At 44.4% G+C, this 21,582-nt stretch overlaps 1 protein-coding gene across 3 annotated transcripts in view; it reads left to right on the top strand.

The window, feature by feature from the left end:
- srgap2 (SLIT-ROBO Rho GTPase activating protein 2) overlaps positions 1–21,582 on the top strand; it is a 51,344-nt gene that overhangs the window by 10,994 nt on the left and 18,768 nt on the right. For 2 of the 3 annotated variants that reach the window (XM_086118665.1, XM_086118664.1), the window contains exon 2: positions 17,016–17,208. In XM_086118665.1, coding sequence (XP_085974791.1) covers positions 17,016–17,208 — 193 coding nt within the window. Of the gene's footprint in view, positions 1–14,316; positions 14,500–17,015; positions 17,209–21,582 lie in introns of those variants that run through there. The other variant, XM_086118667.1, reaches the window with a different exon arrangement.

The following is a 21,582-nucleotide window of genomic DNA, read 5'->3' as shown; positions in this document are numbered from 1 at the left end:
ATATCGAGATGAAATATTTAAAATGATTTCGATGGAGTTTCTCAGTGCCTGTGCCAGCACTACCAACTGAGCTTTACAGACGCTCTTCAATGAACTGCATCAAAAATTCTTCCTGTCTGGCGCCCTCCCCTGCGTCTTTTATCTCTGCTTCCACCGTTAAGTATGCATAATTCATATGCTTTACCCCAGAGTTGTTTTACGTTGGTAAACACTGCAGCGCGTGCCGGTCCGGCACTCGCTTGTAGGAGCTGATTTTTGCATCTGCGACAATTGTCAATCCCTGAGTTGAACAAATCATTTAATCCCAACAAAATACATACGACAGTATTTGTCCAGTAAAACGGTGTAGTCTTTAAATTAAAAAAGTATGGGAGAGGCCTCATTCTAGAAGTAAAAGCTGTGATATGAATGCAAAGCTTCTTTCATTCCAGTGACATTTTCATACCAGAAATTTGATCACGTGTGCCACAGCAGGTTTGTTGTAGCCGCGTTCCCAGGCTTGTTAGCTTGAATTCACCGTGCACCAGCTGAGCTAAACCGTATAGATGGAACGATTCCAAGAGGAAAACAGTAGCAGCTTGCCGTTTCTACACAGTCATTACACAGGCTAAACCGTCATGTTGCCAAAACTCCCAGTACAAACATCTCAATGGAGCGTAATAGTGTGTGCGTAATTTGAAGGATGAATTACAATCCTTCATTTCTTTCATCATACCTGATAACAGAAATCATCTTGTATGACTCATTGCGCTTTCTTAATATCTGGACCAAATGATACAATAAGTCATCATTGTGATGATGTAGCAGAGCACACTGAATCTGCTGTATCTCTTTCTCTCCACTGTGTACCAAGCCCAGTGTGGAAGGGAGGGACCTTGCGCCAACCGGCACTGTGGGACTCCCCTCTCAGATTACGGCCTTCGCCTCCCATCGCTCTCCCTGTGGTGACAACCCCCCCGCCCCCCGCAACATTCCGACTCAGTCCGCGTGCTTCAAACAGAGTGGAAATGGGAACACCCCCTCCCCTTTATACAGACTCATTCTCACCGTGCAGTGGCCCATGAGGGGCAGGAGTTGTATGAACTGACTGCGGCATTTACTGTGTAACTCGTCGGCCGCAACGTTAGTTGGACCACCTCGATGCCATTGATCGAATTTAAGAGCTGTGTAAGCAACTCTGCCTTTTAACCGTCGACGGGGAAGTGATTTAATTTTGTCTTTATGTGGGAAAACTCCCCCCCATCAAAATCAATGATTACCTTTACATTTGAACACGGCTGTTTAGGTTTTTGCCTCCATGGAGTGCTTCACTTTCTTTGTCATGTCATTGTCACACCCTCTTTATCATGAATACATTTCCTCACCAATTGACAGGGAGGAATGACATGGCTTCTATAACGTTATATAAGGCAGGGTTGTCAAACTCATTTTTGTCAAGGGCCAGATTTTAGTTACCGTTTCCCTTGGAGGGAACTTATTAAAAAACAAGTCAAGAATAATGGTTTATTCATCTTGCTTAAGTGACTGTCATGAGGGGGTTGGTAACAAGAAAATACAGTCTCACTCTTATTTATTACAAATGAGAATTTGAAATCTTATTTGAGATTTTAGCAGGCATCATTAAAGTTGTCATCTTTGATTTGCTTTTGCGGGCCATATAAAATGATGTGGCGGGGCAGATCTGGCCCCTGTGATTTGACACCTGTGATATAAGGGACGAGACATCTGTTTTGACTTGAGTGCAAGTTGTCTTAAATGGTTCTTTCGCCTTTATAGAGCTACAAGGGCATAAATGCGTCATTTTGATGGACAAACGAAAACACCACGTTGGCTCAGAAGTACTGCTATTCCTAAAACAAATATTTGACTCAAAATTAGAGGACTGCTGAGTCATTTTTTGGAGTGATGTAGCAATACACTGAATCACGCAAATATTATGGGCACTTTGTTGCGGTGTCGTACGCCCACACGTATCATTGAGCATGTTGATACATCGACTTGTCACGGATCTCTTGGTGAAATATTCTTAAGTACGACTTGGCTGCGTTTTCAGTCCTTTTTCGAGGTGAGTTGACAGTTGGCATAATGGAGAAGAACACAGTGTTGGAGGGGCAAAGCCCTTGGGCGCAACGGACCTTAACATCAGTCACCCCGTTTCATTGACGACGGCAGAATCGCGAGGCATTTGACTCCCCCATCCGCACCCCCCAATTACCCTGAATCATTCTGCTCCCACTCCCCTCTCGGTCATCCATCTCTTTCTCTCTGAGGACAGTGGTGTTAAAGGTGGCAGTCTCTGACACACAGCGGCACTCACACAGCCACTTACTGTGTTAAAAGGTTGCAGTGGGTGGCAACAGGCTGAATGTGTGTGGGACTCTTGTCATGCACTGGCGGTATTCCCGTGAAGGAATGGTGTAGGGGAGACTTTGCTACTGCTCTAGCCTCGCCTTTTAATTGATTGTTATCTCGGTGTAAGAATCCCAATACTTAGAATCCCAAGAGGGAGACTTCAGTTTCGACTCTGGGCATGGAGCAGAAGTGGAAAAAAACGGGCCTTCTAGTAAAGTCATGCTCACAAACTGTTTATCTAAATGCCATCCCTCTCAAACGTTTGGAAGATGGAGGGATGTGTATGAATGGCACAACCATTTTTTAATTTGTGTTTTTTTACAAATTCATCCATTTTCTGATCCGCATTATCACAAGGGTTGTGGGGGGGGAGACACCCTGAACCGGGGGGCAGCCAATGACAGGGCACACAGAGACGAACAACCATCTGCGCTCACGCTCACACCTCGGGACAATTTGGAGTGTTCAATCAATCTGCCATGCATGTTTTTGGAATGTGGGAGGAAACCGGAGCACCCGGAGAAAACCCACGCAGGCCCGGGAGAACATGCAAACTCCACACAGGGAGGCCGGAGCTGGAATCGAACCAGATACCTCTGCACTGTGAGGTCAATGTGCTAACCACTTGACCACCGGGCTTTTCCACACATTAATGTGAGATTCGATTTTGATTAGGTTAGTTGATATTTATTGGCATTGGGCAAGGTATGTACATATACAGTGTATGTTGACTCAAATGCACTTGCCTTGAGCCTCACACAATTATAGGTCAAATCAATCGCTATTAGACTTTGTGTGTGTGTGCGTGTGCGTGTGCGTGGAGGATGAGGGCTGGCGCACTGCATGAGACAGACCCCTATCTAAAAAGCACCAATTTCAGCATGCCAAAAAGATGACATAATTCTTGATCCTTGGGGTATTTAGACAAAAGTGTCGTTAAGGAATGAAGTTATTATGTTCAATGACGTGATACATATTCTGGCAATTCCTTGGGTTAACAACAAATTAATTCACTTAGTTTAAAAAAAGAAAAAAAGGGGAAATCGACTTGAAAATAGCTCAAAATGCCCGACCCTGTGAGCGACGACTACACAAAGACAAATGCAGTGTTTCCAAACATACTTTTTCCCCTCCCAATAGTAAATCCTTCTAGATTTAAGTAAGCCCCACTTGATGAAGAACATGTGCGCATTTGAATTACAACATAAAGATATGGCATCTTGAGTTTAGTAGCTGAAGTTTGTTCATTGGACATGTGCACTGTGTTGCGCAACCGAGGACATTTCTTAGTTCCTTAAATGACAAAATACAAGTATCATTTTTGTCTTTCCGATCTCTGGGCCCAACAGTGTCATACATGTTTTCTTTTAAGCCACGAATGTAGCAAATGATTCCTAAATGAATACGTTTTGCAGTGAATGAGCTGAGGCATGCCAAAAAGCTTTTGTTTAAAGTGGAAAAACAAATTCAACAATTTATGCTCATGTTCTCCGGATTCACGGCTTAAGGCCCCAAGTTGGCGGACGTAATGCTGCTATTGTTTAACTGTACAAGACGCTGACACTCGCTGCCTATTGTTTCCAGCGTCTTTGTCAGTCATAATGGTCAGGGCTCAGTGGGGGCTTACAGTATGTGTGAGTCATGTCCCTGCCTGTATCCCTCTCCATTGTGTCCAACTCTCGCTGTGGAAGACAATGACGGCTACTGTCCCCCCCCCCTCCGGTGTCACAGCTCACATACTACATGGTCCATATGCACGCTGCATTGCTGGCATCAGACCAACTTCCACAGCATAGAGGCCATTTTGAGTTCAGGGATTATTGTCTTGTCTTTGGTGCAAGAGGGAGAACGGGGTTTCTAGCCGAGGGATAGAGCAAAGGAAAGATGAGGGACAGATTTTTGTTTTTTATTTATTTTTTGTGAAGGGGTGTTGAAAAAAAAATAGACAAAAAATGGAGCAAGCACTTGCCTGGAGTGAGCGAGCGAGGAGCGTACTCTTGATGTCTTTGAGCTCGGAGAGTCAGAACAACGGGAGTCTCCCAGATCAAACGGGCTTCCTCTGCGGATAAGAAAGAAAGGCTGGCCAACAGAGAGAAAAACACCGGCTGCAGAGAGATAAAGCAAAACAACATGACGGTCTTTTGTAGTCTCTCACAGTTTCAAAATAAACTCTGCTAATGACGGACTCGCTTGTCTACTTGACCATGTTTTGGTCTCCTAAGCACGTGACCGTCGTGTATCTTTGAACAGGTGTCGGCCACATGGCTTTTTCTCCCGGCTACTATGACCTTTGACCTCTTCGAATCCCGGCCTTGAGCAGACGTCAGCTGCGGTCAGAAGCGGGCTACGGTGCTCAATTATTAAGCGTGACACACTGCCTCCTAAATGAACACCTAATAATGATCTTATTACAGGCACAGCGTTCCTGGTGGAATAGATAACATTCGCACCACTCAGGAGGCGGAGATACTACCAGCATAGTCATTCCTCGCGTCAAAACAAGCGCGGGTGATGTTATTCGCTTAGAATTCTTATTTGTAAAAGCTCGGATTATTTTTGTGTAGAAATTGACATGCCGGGGTGACACTTAACTTGCATCGTCATAAATATTGAGCATAGAGTACTCAACAACATTTCTTCACAGTCATTTTGCCGTTTCTGTAATCACGCGATGGTGGTTCCATTTCTTGATTGACTCGTCGTGGAATATCGTTTCCCCGAAATGTTGGTTGAATTCCAAGTCGTACAATTCGAAAGGCATTCCAAGATCCACATTCTGCACTCTGCTGCAGTGGCTCTGTTTTCTTGCCGCACTGTCTCCTGGATGAATAACGTGACGAGAAGTAATTACCAGAGATCTTGTTCTAGTCTGTTATTGTTGCCGCGTCTTATTCTGAATGATGCCGTCAATGCGGCCTGATTTTTGAAGGTTTCTGGACTCATTTGAATTTGGAAAAGTGCCCCAAATCGAGTCAAGCAGAGCGGAGAGCCATACTGGTGCGTGTGGTGAAAAAAAAAAAAAAAGTATCATATCTTGTAGTATGTCATTCCTAACATGAGCAACATCCATGTCCTCTTGAGTCTGAGCAATGATCATGTTCTTGTCAGCAACCGGCAACTCTATGTATGCGGATATGCATTTTTATGATGCTGAGATTACACCGGGCACATGAAGGTGTTGTGTCTTTTGTCACTTGCGCTGATCCAGCGTGAATAATTCAGCTCCACGTTGCAAAGCGCAAAACGACAGCGCTGCTTTCCCTTTCCATCCCTCCGTGTCGATCCGTCCCATCCCCCCCCCCCCCCCCCCCCCCCATCTGCTTGTCCGCTGTCTCAGCTGTCTGCCCAGAATCGGTTACACCTCTCGGCCTTTCTCGCGCTTCCTGTATTCCTAAGACCTGCTTTTTGTTTTTGTAAGGATTTCATTCCTGACGTGTCCACTCCCTTTCTCTCCTTATTTTCCCTTTCTTTTCAAGCCTCTTTGGGGTCATTTAACAGGGTCACGGCTAGGAGGGAAGGGTGTGACCGCCCACGGTGGAGCGCCCTATTGTGTTGTACCGATTGAGACGCGTCCTGTCTTTGAGGCAGATCTCACACATGTTGTGGGGAGTCGCCAACTTGCCGTTGTGTTCCTACGCTGGCGAGGACGATTCCGTGGTATCAAACTGTCCAGTCGCCAAACGCAGATAGCTTTTGTTAGTGGCCAAATCGGGCACCATCTTCCCATGGCGTCAAAAGCTCCGAAACAAGAATATGAAACCACAATTTTTAATCTGCAACTCTTCCCGAAGTGGATTATCAGCAACGCTCCACCTCAGGTCAAAGATGAAGATTCGGCTTCTGTTTTGAATGAATAAAAGTCTCGTCGCAGAGGGTCGAAGGGATTTTTCGCTGGGTTGACAGTGTAGTTCATGAATACGAGGGGGCGTGTTGTTAATTACTGCATCTGTCACAAGGTGAAATACAATCCAGGATGCAGTTAAAATGACGCATCCGTGTGTTGTTTTGCTTAACCGAAGCCAGAGAGAGAAAGGTTGTCAAGCAGGTTAGACACGAGGTCAATTCATACTTTCCACGCCGGCATATCTGCCGGTGGCATCGGTCCATGTGATGTCAATATTGTCGTCCACTAGGACCCCACTGCGGTTCTTCTCCTACTCAGTTTCTGCGGGCACAATCTATTCTTGTTTTACATTTTCCTACTTTTCAGCAAATACGGGCGACACAGGATCTCTCTTTGTTTTCGCGAGGGTGCCGTTTTGATGGATAATGTGAGATCCCTGACCTCAACCTCCTGACCGTACAAAAGATCGAGAGGAATGGACGCAAATAGATTCCCTCAGGCTGCAGTTGTTTTCCATTTTCAATTCAGTTTTTGTTACGTTACATGTGTTTTGATTCAACAGCCCTGTCTTGATTCATGTCGCTACTGGATTTTGGAATATGGGAAGGTGCCTGTTGCGGCGCATGAGATGATGACATTTGAGCTGCCGGGACAGTCATGCGGGTGGTATGTCAGGACTGCAAAGGGGAAGAGGTTGTTATGTGTGAGAAGGCAAAACAATAGCGTGTATGTGTTTGTGCACTTTAGCGGGGGCGAAGGCTGTTTTTACCATGCAAGGTTGTTCTCAGACTCACCTCAGGTGGATGTTAGTCACCTTGCATCACTTTACAAACCCGTAAATAGTGCGGGGCAGTGTTTGCCCCCTTATTAGCATTGTGGTGCTTTACGCAAGGCGAGATTTTAAAGCTTGCTTAAGGCTAATTTGAGTCTTGTGAATTGTGGAAACATGAGAAACGCATATTAAGTGAAGCTATTCATTACGGGCGGTGAGCTCACATTTGGCCTCCTGTTAGCCTGTCGGTTTTACTGTTATCGGCTTCATTATCGCCCTTGACGTTTTTTCGAGAAGACAATCTCTGACATGTTTCAAGTTTTCTTACTTTTTTTTTTTTGTGCAAAATCACACTGAGGTGTCTCAACTCAATATCTTGGGTGAGGGGATTGTGTAAAGACCTACATTCTATCACGGCAGCAACCACAAATTGTTGGACTCTGATAAAGAATGTTGTCATTTGCCCAAAATGTTTTAACCAGTTCAATAGATTTGGCTTGGTGCATCACGGCAATTCAGAAAAAGTTTTTTGTGTTGTTGTTGTTTTTTATACAAACCCCTACACAATTCTTTAAGGCTTCTTAATGCAGCACATAATCCTGTTAGTTACACTTTAGTTCTAAATTCTTTTTTTTTTTTTAAATACCATCGTTTTAACTTCCCGCGCAGGTTTCAGTGGACAATGCATAAAAGATGCAAGATGCAAAATAGAATTTCACCTTAGCTTACTGTGGTTTACAGAGGAATAAGCCGATTCCCATCCCATTAAAGCTCATCTTCATCTTACTGTATGTAAATTCTTTTTCGGCATGCATTGGTGCAATGGTGTCACTGTGTGTTAGCATGAGCTGTGTTATCCAGGTATGTGATGCCGCTGTTATGATTGCAGTCGTTTTAAGACTGTGAAAAAAGCTTCACAAAAAAGAAAAATCCCAGCCGAGCCTTTGTCAGATTTTTTTTTTCTCTCTCTCCCTGTTGCAGTGGTTGTTTTGTGCTGAGGTGCAGAGTTTCCTTCGAGCCTCTTCATGCAGCTTGCCCCACTTTTTCCCTCCCCTCCTCTCAATGCGCCACTTCCAAAGATGCTCTGATGGGAGTGGTGGATTTGAGGAGAATCTTGATCGAGATGCTGAATGTGATAATCATCATCGGTTCAGAGTAGTGGTGTATTTAAACATTAAGCTCCCCCCAGGTCCGTGATAGTACTTTGTACACCGCAGCATAACATTCTCCATGGAACAGCATTAGATAGGGTGGGGTTGTTATCATCTCATAGGCTCATTTTTAGCCGTATCTCACATGCAAATCGAGGACTGATGGACTGTAAGAGACTGTTACTGGTATACAATGGCTCGGTTTTGTATTGGGTAGAGAGCATGACAAGACTCCCAATTGTGAGGTTTATCAAGCAGATCACACTCATTTTTTACATTTAGTTCTTGTAAGTTTTGCTGTGGGCAGCCGTCCTGGTCTTTAATTCGTGTGCATTGTACTAATAGCATACCTGTCAACTCATACGGTTTAGCCATAGTTCATACGGATTTTGTGGTGAATCTTACGTATATGGCCATATCGCACAAATCATACGGATTCTGAAAATGTCCGCCTTTATTTTTCACCAACTCCAAATGATTTGGAGTTGGTGAAAAAAGTAACGCAGGAATACAACTCTGAACACAGTAATGCCACTAAGTAGAATGATGATTAGACATTAACCAGACATTGTATTATGGAGATCTACAATAAATTGAACATTTCGTGGGGGTTTTTCTGCCGTTATTTTGACATATAAAATGCTTTGGTATGTTATAAGGATTTTTTTGCTCTTTATAAGGATTTTTTTGGTAGTTTATACAGGTTGGCGCTCCGAAAAGTTGACAGGTATGTAATAGCGTCAGATGAAAGTTTATTTTCTACTTTTTCAAGATAACATAAAGGGGAACCATTCTTTTTTTCTTCTTCTTTTTATGCACCCACACCAATGCCTGGAAAGGAATTTGTTGCTGGCATGTTCAGTGTCAGAAAGAACGTATTCCCTTCACTCATTGCTTTCCCATGGCATGCAGATGAGCATCACCACTTGACAGCCGTCAGCAGATATGACCCTTTTGGGTCTCTCCGCTTCTCACTCGATCCTCTATCTCCCTTTTTAGGCGCATGTCCGTTCAAATGCTGCGATAAGAATCCGCCCCCCTGCATTTGGGTACACATGTCACATACACACCCATGCATGTAGTCTTCTGCCTGATTGAACTTGTTCCTCACGACTGTCGGCTTATAGATGGGGACGTTTACACACAGTGTTGCATTCAGACAGCTGGTCATTTCCCCTAGCAGCTTGTTGCTGACGAATCAATTTCTGCAAGAAGTAAAATACAGTGGGGGGAGCGGGGGGTAAACATGGCAAATTACGATTTAATCTACAGAAGGGGGTGTCGCGCGCCGTCCCTCATTCAGTGGAAATATGACAAAACGGTTAACGGCTAATGGAGATGGGGCTGATCCATCCGTCGCCCGCCAGATGACGTGTCTGCACTTTGAATGGCGTCTGCTCCCACCCATGGCTACTTTCATTTCATCGCATGTCTTATAGATAAACGCCGTAATGCTTGATGCAAAGACGGTGGAGGCTGACACACACAGACACACACTATCATACGTGCGCGCGCACACACAGTGAGACAGGCAGACGCACTCAGCGGGCTTCTTCCCATGCTTGTGTTGTGGATTAGTCAAATCCCCTGACTGTCTGCTAAGCTGATTAAGAAGGGTGTTATGCACTGGCCATTTGGAAACACTGGAAAGAGTGCACACATAAACATCCACGTGGGCGCACACCGTGTGAGACAGTTTAGCTTAATATTGTCTCCGCCGCCGATCCAGGATGGTATAATACGTGTGAGCAGGTTCGCTCAGGTTTTGATACTTTCAGCGAACCTTCCCAGACAGATGGCACTGATCACTGTACGGTCGTGGTTCGCATCCCTTCGGCAAAGTGTGTGTGCGTGATGGTGAGCGTGACAGAGAAGGGAGCCCGTTGGAAGAAATTGAAGCCCAGATGGCCGTGTCCGTCAGAGACAGGAAATAGAGGTGACACCCGGTGCATGGTCATGCGGGCAAAATGGAACATCATTATGATTCTCGTTTTGCGACTAATTACCCCGTGTGTACACTACAGGCTGAGCATTTTACTCACCTTTTAACCGATATATGGGAAAGGAATTATTTGTCCTTATTGTGTTTAGATTGAATTCAGAGTGTCATGGAGTGAATGAGGAATAAGAAAAATAAGACAAGCCTTTGATGTCCAACTCAAGCCATGTGTGAAACAACATCGCTGGTGGCGCGTTTCTTAGTTCCATCCGTTCATTCTCCAAACCGTTTATCCTCACAAGGGTCACGATAGGCAGGCCCTCCAATCACCACCAGCCAATCACAGTTTGTTTGTTTTTTTTGTTTTGGTTTGGTTTTTTTGGCGGGCTGAAAGCCCTCTGAGTAAGCAGTGCGTTTGTTGATTATAGCCAAATGCACAGCATTCCATTTTGCCTCATTCGATCATTCAACATTCTCTTGTCTTAGACAATGCACAGAATTCCCTATCTCCATTGACATTTAATATTGGCGAACCACAGTGTAAGAAATTGCACATAAGAATACGTGAACTGCAATCTTTTTTCTTTTTTTTTTAACAGTCTGTGTATCTGAGTGAGAGGCACCCCCCCCTACCCCCTCCCCACTTACTCACCCTCCCAAGAATGGGTTAGTGGAGCAGGCGCTCTATGTGGGTGAGCAGTTAGTTAACTTTTGATAAGCAGGCCTTTTCATTATGCATAGAACCCCCCCCCCCCCCCCCCACCTCCCCTGTAAGAGAGGAATCGGAGCATGCGATGGCGCAGGAGAGTAAAAGAGAACATTCCAGCAGCAGCAATAATCTCGCCTGGGCTGAAACTGATCTGAAACCAAGTTCTATTGTTCCAAGGGTTTTATACCATTTGGTTGACATGGGAGACTGACCTCCGCCGAGTAGTGCTGCGACCTCTGACCCCATGACCTGTAGCCCTCTCTCGGGCCAAGGAAACCCCGGCAGGAAGCCCACACGGCTTAGAGCCTGGCCCACAGAAGCATCGGCACCCTTCCGAGTGCAAACATCTCATCTTCCACTCTGCTATCTGAATCCTGGAGCCTACGAAAAGGTTAATGACCTTCTGGCCTGGTCACCAAGGTGAAGAGAAGCGGCGAGGAATTTGCTCCTGCTGATCACACAGCCCCTTCTGTTGCTTACTCCTCGTCATCTTCCCTACCTCACCAAGCTTCTTCACGCCTGTTCTTTGAAACATTTACATAAAAATGAAAGCAAAGTATTGTTCTGATTTGAGGATCAAACTTTGGCAAATTTGTCACGGCCTACCAACGATGCTGGGAAGCACTTCCTGAAATTCTGTTCCCACCATCCATCCGTATTTGGTCATCAGCGCTGTAATTGGTGCAGTGGGAGTGTTTGTTTGTGGTTCATAAAAGTTAGAGCTTTGTTTCCATTCTTGGTGAAAATAATCCCTTCGTTCTCAGTTCTCCATTATGATGAACGAGAACTAACAAAAGCACCCGAAAGACATTCATCTGAAATTCCCCTCTGTTACTTATTTTCCTTGGTCGTAGCACACACATAATTCCCCACTTCTCCATTGTCCTCATTTTTGCTTTTCATATAATTGTTAGGCCTGCTCTGGTTTTGACACTTTGGCAAGTGTTCCATGTCTAGAAGTCACCGCACTTGTTAACTTGCTTCTTTTAGACAACACTGCGTTTCCTTAAATCGGTGGGATTTGGGTGACAGGCTGCATGCCTTTCACTCGCGTGTGTGTGTGTGTGTGTGTGTGTGAATGCGTGCATATGTGTGTTTTCAGAGGAAATAAGTAGACCCAAGAAAAAGAAATCATCTGGAATGATTCCATTCCAGCAATACTTTCCCCTCCAACACTCACTGTATGGTAACTCTATCTTTTCCTTCGACTCCCCCTCTTCACATACTGCTGTGTGTATGCGTCTCGAAAGTGAAGTAGTATTAGTAAGGCATGTCTGGAACTAATAGATACCACCCTGCTTAAGAATCCTTCTAGGAAATACTACCTGCAACCTGAGGCTACCGACCCATTCAGCTGCCTTGAAATCTACATCCAATTTCGGATAATCCGCACTCATACAGTACATATACAGTAGAATATACATTCCTCATTCAACCCGCGAAACCAAAGTTGAGTTTTTTCCTCACCTAATCGTGAGTAGCTCTACAGCTGCCTGGCTTTCGTTGCGTGTCTTTTATTTTTATTTTATTTTATTTTTTAAGACCCACACGCACTACACCGGCCTCTGTGCACATGCTTCCTGTAGTTGTTTGAGAGTCTCCCTCCCCTGTGCTCTCTATGGGCAATGAACTGCTCCCACTGACTTCCTGTTGCGTCTCTTCCTCTGCGGAGGACTGAATGAACATACCTGTATATTTCACTGTGACGCCATCACCACTGCACCCCCCCCCCCCCATACACACCCAACCCCTACCCCACTTTACGCCGCTCTATACTGCCATTTTCATTGTGTTTCTTTGATTCGCTAGAGGACGAGAGCTCATGGTGGTATGACTCAAATTTATTCACGCAGGAGGGGATTGGGCAAGATGGTAGTGCTGCTGTTTTTACTTCGTCTTTATTGGCTAAGTATGAAAAAAAAAGTAGAGAGAGTCTTAATGTAATGGAAGGCTACCATTAGTGCAGTAGTACTGACCAACAGCTGACCGAACGACACGGCAAGTCATAAATCAAAAATAAAGTGACCAGTGGTGTGATAATTACAATGCAATGACACTTGCAGAGTGATGCTGATAAATTGTTTGCTTCGTTTAAAGTGACCGGTAGCGCAGCAATTGTGATACAACACCAAATGTGGAATGATGCAAAACTTTGACCAACTGAGGCCCGACGGTCTGCGCTAATTGGCTGCAACCAGCAGAGGCGCTGTTGATTCACAATGAGCTCAAATTGTTTTTCGGTCTGAAGAAGTCCAACATGACGGCAGAAATTGGAAGTTAAGCGTCATCCGAGTGAAGCAAACTCCTGCAGGGATCAGAACTCAGCGCACATAAAATCAAGTAGCTCACCTTTTCGAACATTTCCCGCCTGCTTGGTTAGACTGAATGTGCCACACTGTTGAACATCACATGGGGAAAAAAATCCATCTTATGGCAGCAGGAAATTAGCGTTTTAAACCCCACTCACACAGCGTCCAAATTGGCTCAAATTGGCAGTTGCATTGCTGTTAGATTGTGTGCGAGTCCAAGCCCAGGGTAGAAGGAGCGCTTGAGGCAGTAAATGTGTCTCTTGTGTTTGTGCCAGCTCGGTGCCGCCATCGCTTCTGAGCAGGCTTAAAATGAATTTCTATTTCCTAAAAACAGGCGTTTATATTGTGCGGTGCGGTTCAGTTTGCTGCCGCTTCTTTTGCATTTCTAAAAGTAAAACATTGTGTAGGTACCACACAAATGAATTCATGCATTCATATTGTTTGGTTAAAGTTCGTCAAGTAGACACATGGTGGACAGATCGATTGGTCGACCGAGAAAAGAAGCCTTTTTTTCAATGTCATGTCAGAGGGAGCGGAACACCCATTCTGGACTCCACCCAGAGTGTTTATGTGACAGGCCCATTGGCAGCGCTTTTATTTGCCTCAAAATGTCCAACCGCACGGGAGCATGCATCACGTCTGGCTGATTTGAGGCAGCAGCCTTAAATCTCAGACCTTAGGAACGAGTAAAATCTCTGCCAAAGACAATAGACCGTCTTTCAGTCCGAATTAAATGCTCAAGTGAACATGAGGTCAGTAATCTGTCACTTTTAACAATGAATGAAAACGTAAAACAAACATATAATACATTTCGTGTTTGTCTTTCGACCCACGCTCGGTCCAATGCACGTGAACTGCACCGCAACTCTTCTTCTCTTCATATTCCCTTCGGAGGGCCACAGTGAGCCGTCGTCAATAATGCACGATCAATCGGTTGGTGCTGTAACATTTTTTTTGAGTGAAAAAGACTGCGCTATAATGTCTTCTGCAGACGTCCAGTTTTGTGGCCTTTAATAGACCTTGCCGCTTGATTAAACGCTCCGCACCAGCAGTCTTCTACGCCTTCGGACAAATAGATCATAGGTCATGTGAAGGATAGCCGATGTTTGTGCGATCGTTGTCAATAGGATGACACCACGAGAGCAAGAGTATACCTCTTTGCTTTGTGCTGTTGGTTGAGTGAGACAGTAATGCTGACATGAAGGGGCAGCGGTGGGGGGAGGGGGGGGGGGTGAGAATCAAGAGCAGAGCATCTGTAAAGCACAATCCCAGATCCAGTTTGCAAGACCTGCTCTCATCTGCCTGGAAAATGTGACTGGGCTTTCTGGAGGGGGTGGAGACGCCACATTCCACTTCACATCCCCACTTCTTTTTGGCTGAAGGGGATGATGACCATTACAGAGGGACGGCATCGACCTGCACCGTGAGCGTCTCGCCTCCTCTCTTTTTTTTTGTAACGCGCCTCTCTGTACATGGACAAAGATGAAAAGGCTGACTTTTTTTTTTTTACGCAAGGAAAAACGGCCAGCATCAACAGTGGGTAGTTTAAAGAGCTCACGCTTCCCAATGGTTGAGTCATATAGCCATAGATTTTCGAAATAGAGTGTGCTTTTTGGAACACCTCCGTGCGTTTCAGGGCTGGGATGGAATTTAGCCCCTTGAAGCTCGCTCTATAAAAACCTGGGACCCGCACTGTGATCACGGTGGAACTTAAAAAGTCAAACCAAGGCTGGACTGCGATGCTCGTTGAAATGAAAATGTTCTAATTTCAAAATACATGGACAGGAAATAGTCAAATCATTGCCAGTGAAAGCATTTATAGCAAAAAGGAACATTTTAGCCTTCGACTTATCATACGTATAAAGAGAGGATGGTTGACGGCTCAACAATAAAGCTAAACTCACCATGTCGGTATCAAAACAAGTTACATATACGGTTATCGTTTACAATTTGCCGTCAAACTACATTTTCAGTTTGATGGTTATTTGTTGTCATCGGTACACTCTTGGGTACACACACATCTCAAGTGTCACAAGATTGACTGATTTTTTTTTATTTTTTAATGGGGACTATGCTACATCTCTCTTATTCCAATCTTAATTCTGTCGATTGTGCTAGCGGTCGTAATGTTGCTTGTCAGCTGTAAACCTGCCTCCCAGCCACCACCATTTGATTGCGGTTCGCTCATAGAAGTGCTGCTTTTCAGTTACGCTGTTTGTGCAGTGCGGTATGCGTTGTTGTTGTCCCGTGACAGTTAATTGCAAGGCTGTCACCTTGTGGTTCTGTGGTCGCAGGACTGCAGGCTGACTCCATCCCTGTCAATCAAGGTGCTTTGCAGTGTGCAGATTGCTCACAAATATGCGCGTGCGCACACACACACAGGCCAGTAACGCATGTTGTCAAAGCAAATACAACAGGTTATTGGCTCAGATGCCGACTGTGTGTGTGTGTATTAATGTGAGAGGTTCCTCCCTGGTTGGTGGCACAGTGTTTGGGATTGCGTAGGACTGTGTGAGAGACATGTTGCAGATGAAGCGTGTGCGCTCGGGCACCTTTTGAGAGATTCCACTTCTCTTTGTGGTAATGTGGAACTGCACCCTCTGCTATAAAGCACAAAGGCAGCATCAAAGAGGCTCTTGGCGCAACCGACGAGGGCCTCTGCCAGAACTGCCTGCGAAATGTGCACTGCAGTCTGTGCTTGTGTATCAGGGAAATTGATGGTGAACAGGAGCCAGGATGGAGGGCAGAACACATTGCTTCTCTACAGCCAACGTTGTAGAGGTAGGGCAGCTGCGGGACACAAGCTGTGACTGAACGGGCCCGGCTTGTGCGTGCGCTGGGTTTGTCATTTCTCCCATCGTACAAGGATACACGTGCGGCGCACACAAACTGTTGGCAAGCCGCTAGGAGAGCGTAGCATTAATCTGTCAGCTGTCGGCACTGATCCATTTATCATTAATGTGTGCGCGTGTGTGTGCGAGAGTTAGCGCGCGTGAGCGCGCGCACGTGGCAACTTGCTTCCTGATACAAAGCTGCATTACACGCCATTCTCCAGAGCAGTTTTTTCCTTTTGTGATTGAATCCTTCAACAGAGTGCACTCGATTAATTAAGAGACCAGACTGGGAGCAGCATGGAAGGAAAGGTGGGCGGGAGTCGGAGGGGAAATGGAAAGTGATAAGCTAGCATAAACGACCGCTTCAAGATTTTAGCATGTGCGGAAGGCGACATAGATACACATTATAGCGTGATGTACTATAATGTATTATAAAACCCTCGTGTGTCATTAATGAAAGGATGACAGTCGCTGAGGCGCTTCAGTCGCTTTCTTCCTGCGAGCGGTAACAGGATTCTTATTCACTCAAGAGCTGCTATCGGCCACAAGTCGCGCCCAATCACTCCGCACACTGACTGACTGACTGACTGACTTGAGCCAACAATCAAGTTTCCATGACTAGCCATGTCCTCTCATCTGAGGTCTTCCGTTGTCCCTTTCTGGTCATCATCGAAGACATCACAGACACTCGCAACAAAGCAAATAAAGACCAACAATTATATGTTAAAATGAGTCATTTTTTTCAATCCTGTCTAATATTTTTTTGTGCCTTTTTATTTTAAAAAAGTAGGTAGAGGTCTCCTTTTGGCTGTGCGAATTGTAAGACAACAAATGGTGTAAAGCGAAACCCGAGTCCATCTTAATTTAGTTTAACTTAGTTTAACCATTTGTAAGCCACACAACGTTGGGGAAAACAAAGACTATGATGCTAGAGTCAAAATGATACGATGCGTTCAGTTGATTTGTGTGGCCAAAAAAATAATCTGAATGCAAAGGGACATTAAACTTTCAGGGTTCCACTGTTCAATCTGTATTGTCTTATATTCAGATCATCTTAATATTATTAACAACAACAACAACAACTTGTCTCTCGCTACCCTGACAGAGATTCGTGCCCAGCTGGTGGAGCAGCTGAAGTGTCTGGACCAGCAGTGTGAGCTGCGGGTGCAGCTGCTCCAGGACCTGCAGGATTTCTTCAGGAAGAAGGCGGAGATTGAGATGGACTACAGCCGCAACATGGAAAAGCTGGCTGAGCGCTTCCTCACCAAGACACGCAGCACTAAAGACCATCTGCTGAAGTATGAAACCGACACACACTTGGCTATCAAAATGGGAGTCATTCTGTGTTCAATTTCTTTTTTAAATTTGCACGGGTGAAATGAATACTTGCTCAAAACAAGAATCACTAGGAAGTGCTGAAAGGTTGTCACGTCGCCATCTGTACGTAAGAAATGACCACCTTGTTAATCAGGTTTTTAGACTCGACATACAATATATACCGTACTGGATTTAAAAAATAACAATAATAAAAATCAAACCGCCTGTAAATTGCAAGAAAGAAGACAAGCTACGACATGTGTTGTCTTCTTTCCATTCCGTTGCCTTTGCTGCACAAACAACAATTTTTGTGTGGCCAAGTAACAAACTGCATTGTGTCCAGCTCCAAGCTTTGGGTTAATAGTTTACATGTCTACTGTCAAAGGTTACCAAGATAACCTGTCCAAACTGGACCACTCGGTGGTTTGTTGCTAAACTTCTGGCTTACCATAAACTTTACACACATTATCGGAGCTAAATATATATTAAGGCGGAGGATGCAGTCTATTTAGCTGACACTATTTCCTTATTGCTATCATGTCGAGTTCCTATCAGGATATGACATGCTAGTATGCAAAATTTTTTAAGTCTCTCAATACACGCACACACACACGTCCTATTAAACATGACTCCCCTCTTAAGTCACAGAGTTCACTTCAACCTTTCTTTTTTTTACGTTTGACTTCACATTGTTCTCTGCGTGCATCATACACTTGCCCAGAATTATTCCGTGATAGATAAAACACATGCACACGCACGCTAAGGCTGAGGAAGTCAGAACCATCCATTTAAAATCAATTGTGATATACATAACACTGGATTTCAAAACGGACAATAAATTGTAGTTGATCATGACAAGGGAGACTGAGAAAGTCACATGGTATATTTTATTTATTTATTTTTGTAGCCCTTGTAAAGCTCCACATCATCATATTACCGATTGACGAATTTCCCCACTCTTTACTCTGCTGTACTCCTTCGACGTCTCTAACATTCTCAAAGCGGCTGCTGCTGTTGCTCTGTTTGGGTGCCACGTTGGAATTTCAGCTATTTTCTGGCTAAGTGTGTATGGTTTTTTTGTTTTGTTTTGTTTTTTTCCAACACTAAAAGCTTTGTGTGTGTTGTGTATTGAGTCCATAGAGACCGAAGATATTGGCAAATTTACTGCTCTGGGCTTTAACCATATTGTGCGTTGCCCGTAGGCTGACAGGATGATGAGTCACAAATTTGGCAGTCAAGCCTGCCCTCTCACTCACTTTTAGGCCAGTCTCGGTGTTAATTAGCCGTGGCCCTTACATAACCCGCCACGACAGCAAACGCACTGAATCCCAACACTAAAAGGTACACGATCAAAAATGCCATCTTGACAAATAGAAATAATATAGCTTTATTCATTTAACAATGTGTTTGTTTTTATGGTTGGGGTTTACTGCGCTGTCTTAGTGCATCATACCAATAAGTGTTTGCTAATATTTTATGGTTTAGTTACACAAGGATGAGCCATTGTGCGACAGATGAGAGCATGTTTCAAGTGTGAAAATTATACTGTGTGTTATAATGGATTAAAAAAACTGATGTAACTTAATATTTCAGTTTGGGCTAGCTAGGCTTTGTTACGTGCGCCCTACGTCTTTTGGTAGAGTCAAGCATGAACGGGAGGCGCCTCTAAGATGCCTGCAAAGGACTCTCCTTTGAAATCTTGATCCGATTTCACGCTGAAAATCCCCTGACGTCGGGCAGCACAAATGGGAAGAATCAGCATCACTATTCAAGCATTGTCGAGTTATAAGATAAGATAAGATAAGATAAGATATCCTTTATTAGTCCCACACTGGGGAAATTTACAGCCTGCAGCAGCAAGAATTATTTTTCTCAAGTTAAAAGTATTTGCTGTAAGCTTCTGTGGAACCTCTGCTGGTATGTGCGGTCCATGAATGCACCTTGTCGGGCTTAGATTCAAAGTATCAAAAAAAAAAATGCGATTGTCCCCCGTGATACCGACAAAGTCACAGACGAGAATGAATGACATTCCTGATTTGCGAGCAATCTTTCATCAGTGAACAAATAAAATAGGGCACCTAGCACCTGACCAAATTCATTTAGAGAATGACACTGTATAAAGATACACTCCCATCCGTACAATGAAATAAAATCGAATACGAAATCTCACTGCAAAAATCAGCAAGCTCAGTTTTGATTGACGCTGGTATTATGGTGGTTGTAGTTCTATTTGTGTGCATCAAAATGCGAACTCGTTGAGGACAGCTACTGTACGTCACACGGTCTTATTCTCACTCTCCTTTGCTGCCTGACCTGATTCCCCCCACAAGCCAACTGGGATAGCATGCCATCACTTTGACGTTCTCTTGCACAGTCTCGAACACTCGGCTCTGATTGTCCTCCCGGGTTCAGAAATGTCCTGGGATAAGATGAGCTCATTCGTCTGGACAAGCCAGCTGAGTCATGCCAGCTTTTTGAAAGGAAGACATGACTTGCGCTGGGTTTCCTTCCCCATTCTAAAGAGAAACGCGGCCTGAAAAATAGCCTCAATTTTGCAATTCGATAAAACTTTTTGTTGGGTGTTGGGGAAGTTCCCAGTTTTCCACATAATAGTATAGAAGAAGTTGACAGTGTCAGTTCACGGTCTTCTGCCAGGCTCTCACATTGTTTCATTCACATTAAAACTGACCTCGTAGAAGACTTAAAGGTTGACGGGGGGGGGGGCAGTTGAATAAATTCAATCTATCTTTTTGAGAAGTAGAACTCACACAATTCATGATAAGAAAAGCAACTTCCAAATACCGGTACATGGATAGTTTTTAGATTTGCTAACTCCCAACTGAATGTTTTTTGATTTCCAACATTTTGGAAATATGCACTGACTCCGCACTTTGGAACAGGAATGTGGGGTCGGTGCTGTGGAATATCTTCATGAACAGTCGGTGATAAAATAAGGGTTAAGAGGATTATGTTTAAAAATGATTTCCTGATTTGACTGCTGATTCGGCACTTAACACAATTATATGTCCTGGTGGGTGATAAACTGTGGTAGTGGATTCCTTCCTAACTGCACGTCTTCAACCAGGCCAAACAAAGTTGGTGGAAAATTCATAGTGATTTATTTTGTTTGTATAGGTGCCACATAGTGCAGGTTTTTTTTTTTGAGCCATTTATTAGCAATCTGTAAGCCACTAAGCAATTAAATTACCTTGTCCCAACCCAGACAATACTATTGTTTGTGGAACTACTAGTATTTAATATTTGTCCCACACTGGGTTTGTGTTTGTTTGTGTTGTGCGCATGTCTCGTCACGTAAGAGTCATTTGGTAGTAAGGTCCCAAAGAAAAATGCCCCGGCGGCGATGCTCCATTTAATGTTATGTGCTTTGATCCTGACTGTAAATGACCATTCAGCATTTGCCTCTGATGTGACTCACTGCCGTCACCTGACTCCAATGCTCACTATGTTCCACTAAGTGCACCATGTGACCTTCAAAAGAGGCCAATGACATTTTCGTGTTTACATTCTGATAACCGAGGCCCGGCTGTTATTTCACCCTGAGTGCTGCTGTGCCCTGGTGATCGGGAACTGGCCCAGGGTGCCACATGTCACATAAAGCCACTTGATTGAGCAAATAGTGGAACGTGTTTTTTCTGGAGGAAAATGTTACCTCATCGGGGAAGTCAAAAGCACCGGAAAGTGAGCAGACAGCAAGGAGGAGTGATCAAGTGCGTCTATAAAATTGACTCACTAATTTAAGACATAATTTGTAGAGTGAGCTAATCCTTAAATGAATGGCCGATAGCTGGAAGTGACGCGCGCTGGCATGCTAGCTGAGGTTATAAAATGGTAGCTAATTTAGAATGCTCTAGTTTCTCTATACGGCTGTGCGATCTTTTAGAGTCGTGCAAAATTCCGAGCTTCCTCAAAATTGTCGGCTAAGATCAGCGATTCGAATCATTTTGAAAAGGAAAAAATAAAACATGAATTCCTTACACTTCATTGTGTAATGTCTACATTGTTAGTTTTGTGCTTCAAATATCTCTGCACAGCAGCAACTATTATCCATCCAACCATCCATCCATCCATTTTCTGATGCGCTTATCCTCACAAGGGTCGCGGATCGTGCTGGAGCCTATCCCAGCTGTCTTCGGGCAGGAGGCGGGGGACAGCCTGAACTGGTTGCCAGCCAATCGCAGGGCACACAGACGAATAACCATCCATGCTCACACTCACCTAGGGACAATGGAGTGTTCATTCAGCCTGCCATGCATGTTTTTGGAATGTGGTATAAAACCGGAGTACCCGGAAAAAAAACCCACGCAGGGCCGGGGAGAACATGCAAACTCCACACA

This window comes from Hippocampus guttulatus, chromosome 8 (genome assembly GCF_054856545.1).
Source record: "Hippocampus guttulatus isolate MCC_2025c chromosome 8, RoL_Hgut_1.0, whole genome shotgun sequence".
In the NCBI taxonomy this organism is placed as follows: Eukaryota; Metazoa; Chordata; class Actinopteri; order Syngnathiformes; family Syngnathidae; genus Hippocampus; species Hippocampus guttulatus.
This window is presented reverse-complemented; position numbering and strand designations above follow the sequence as displayed.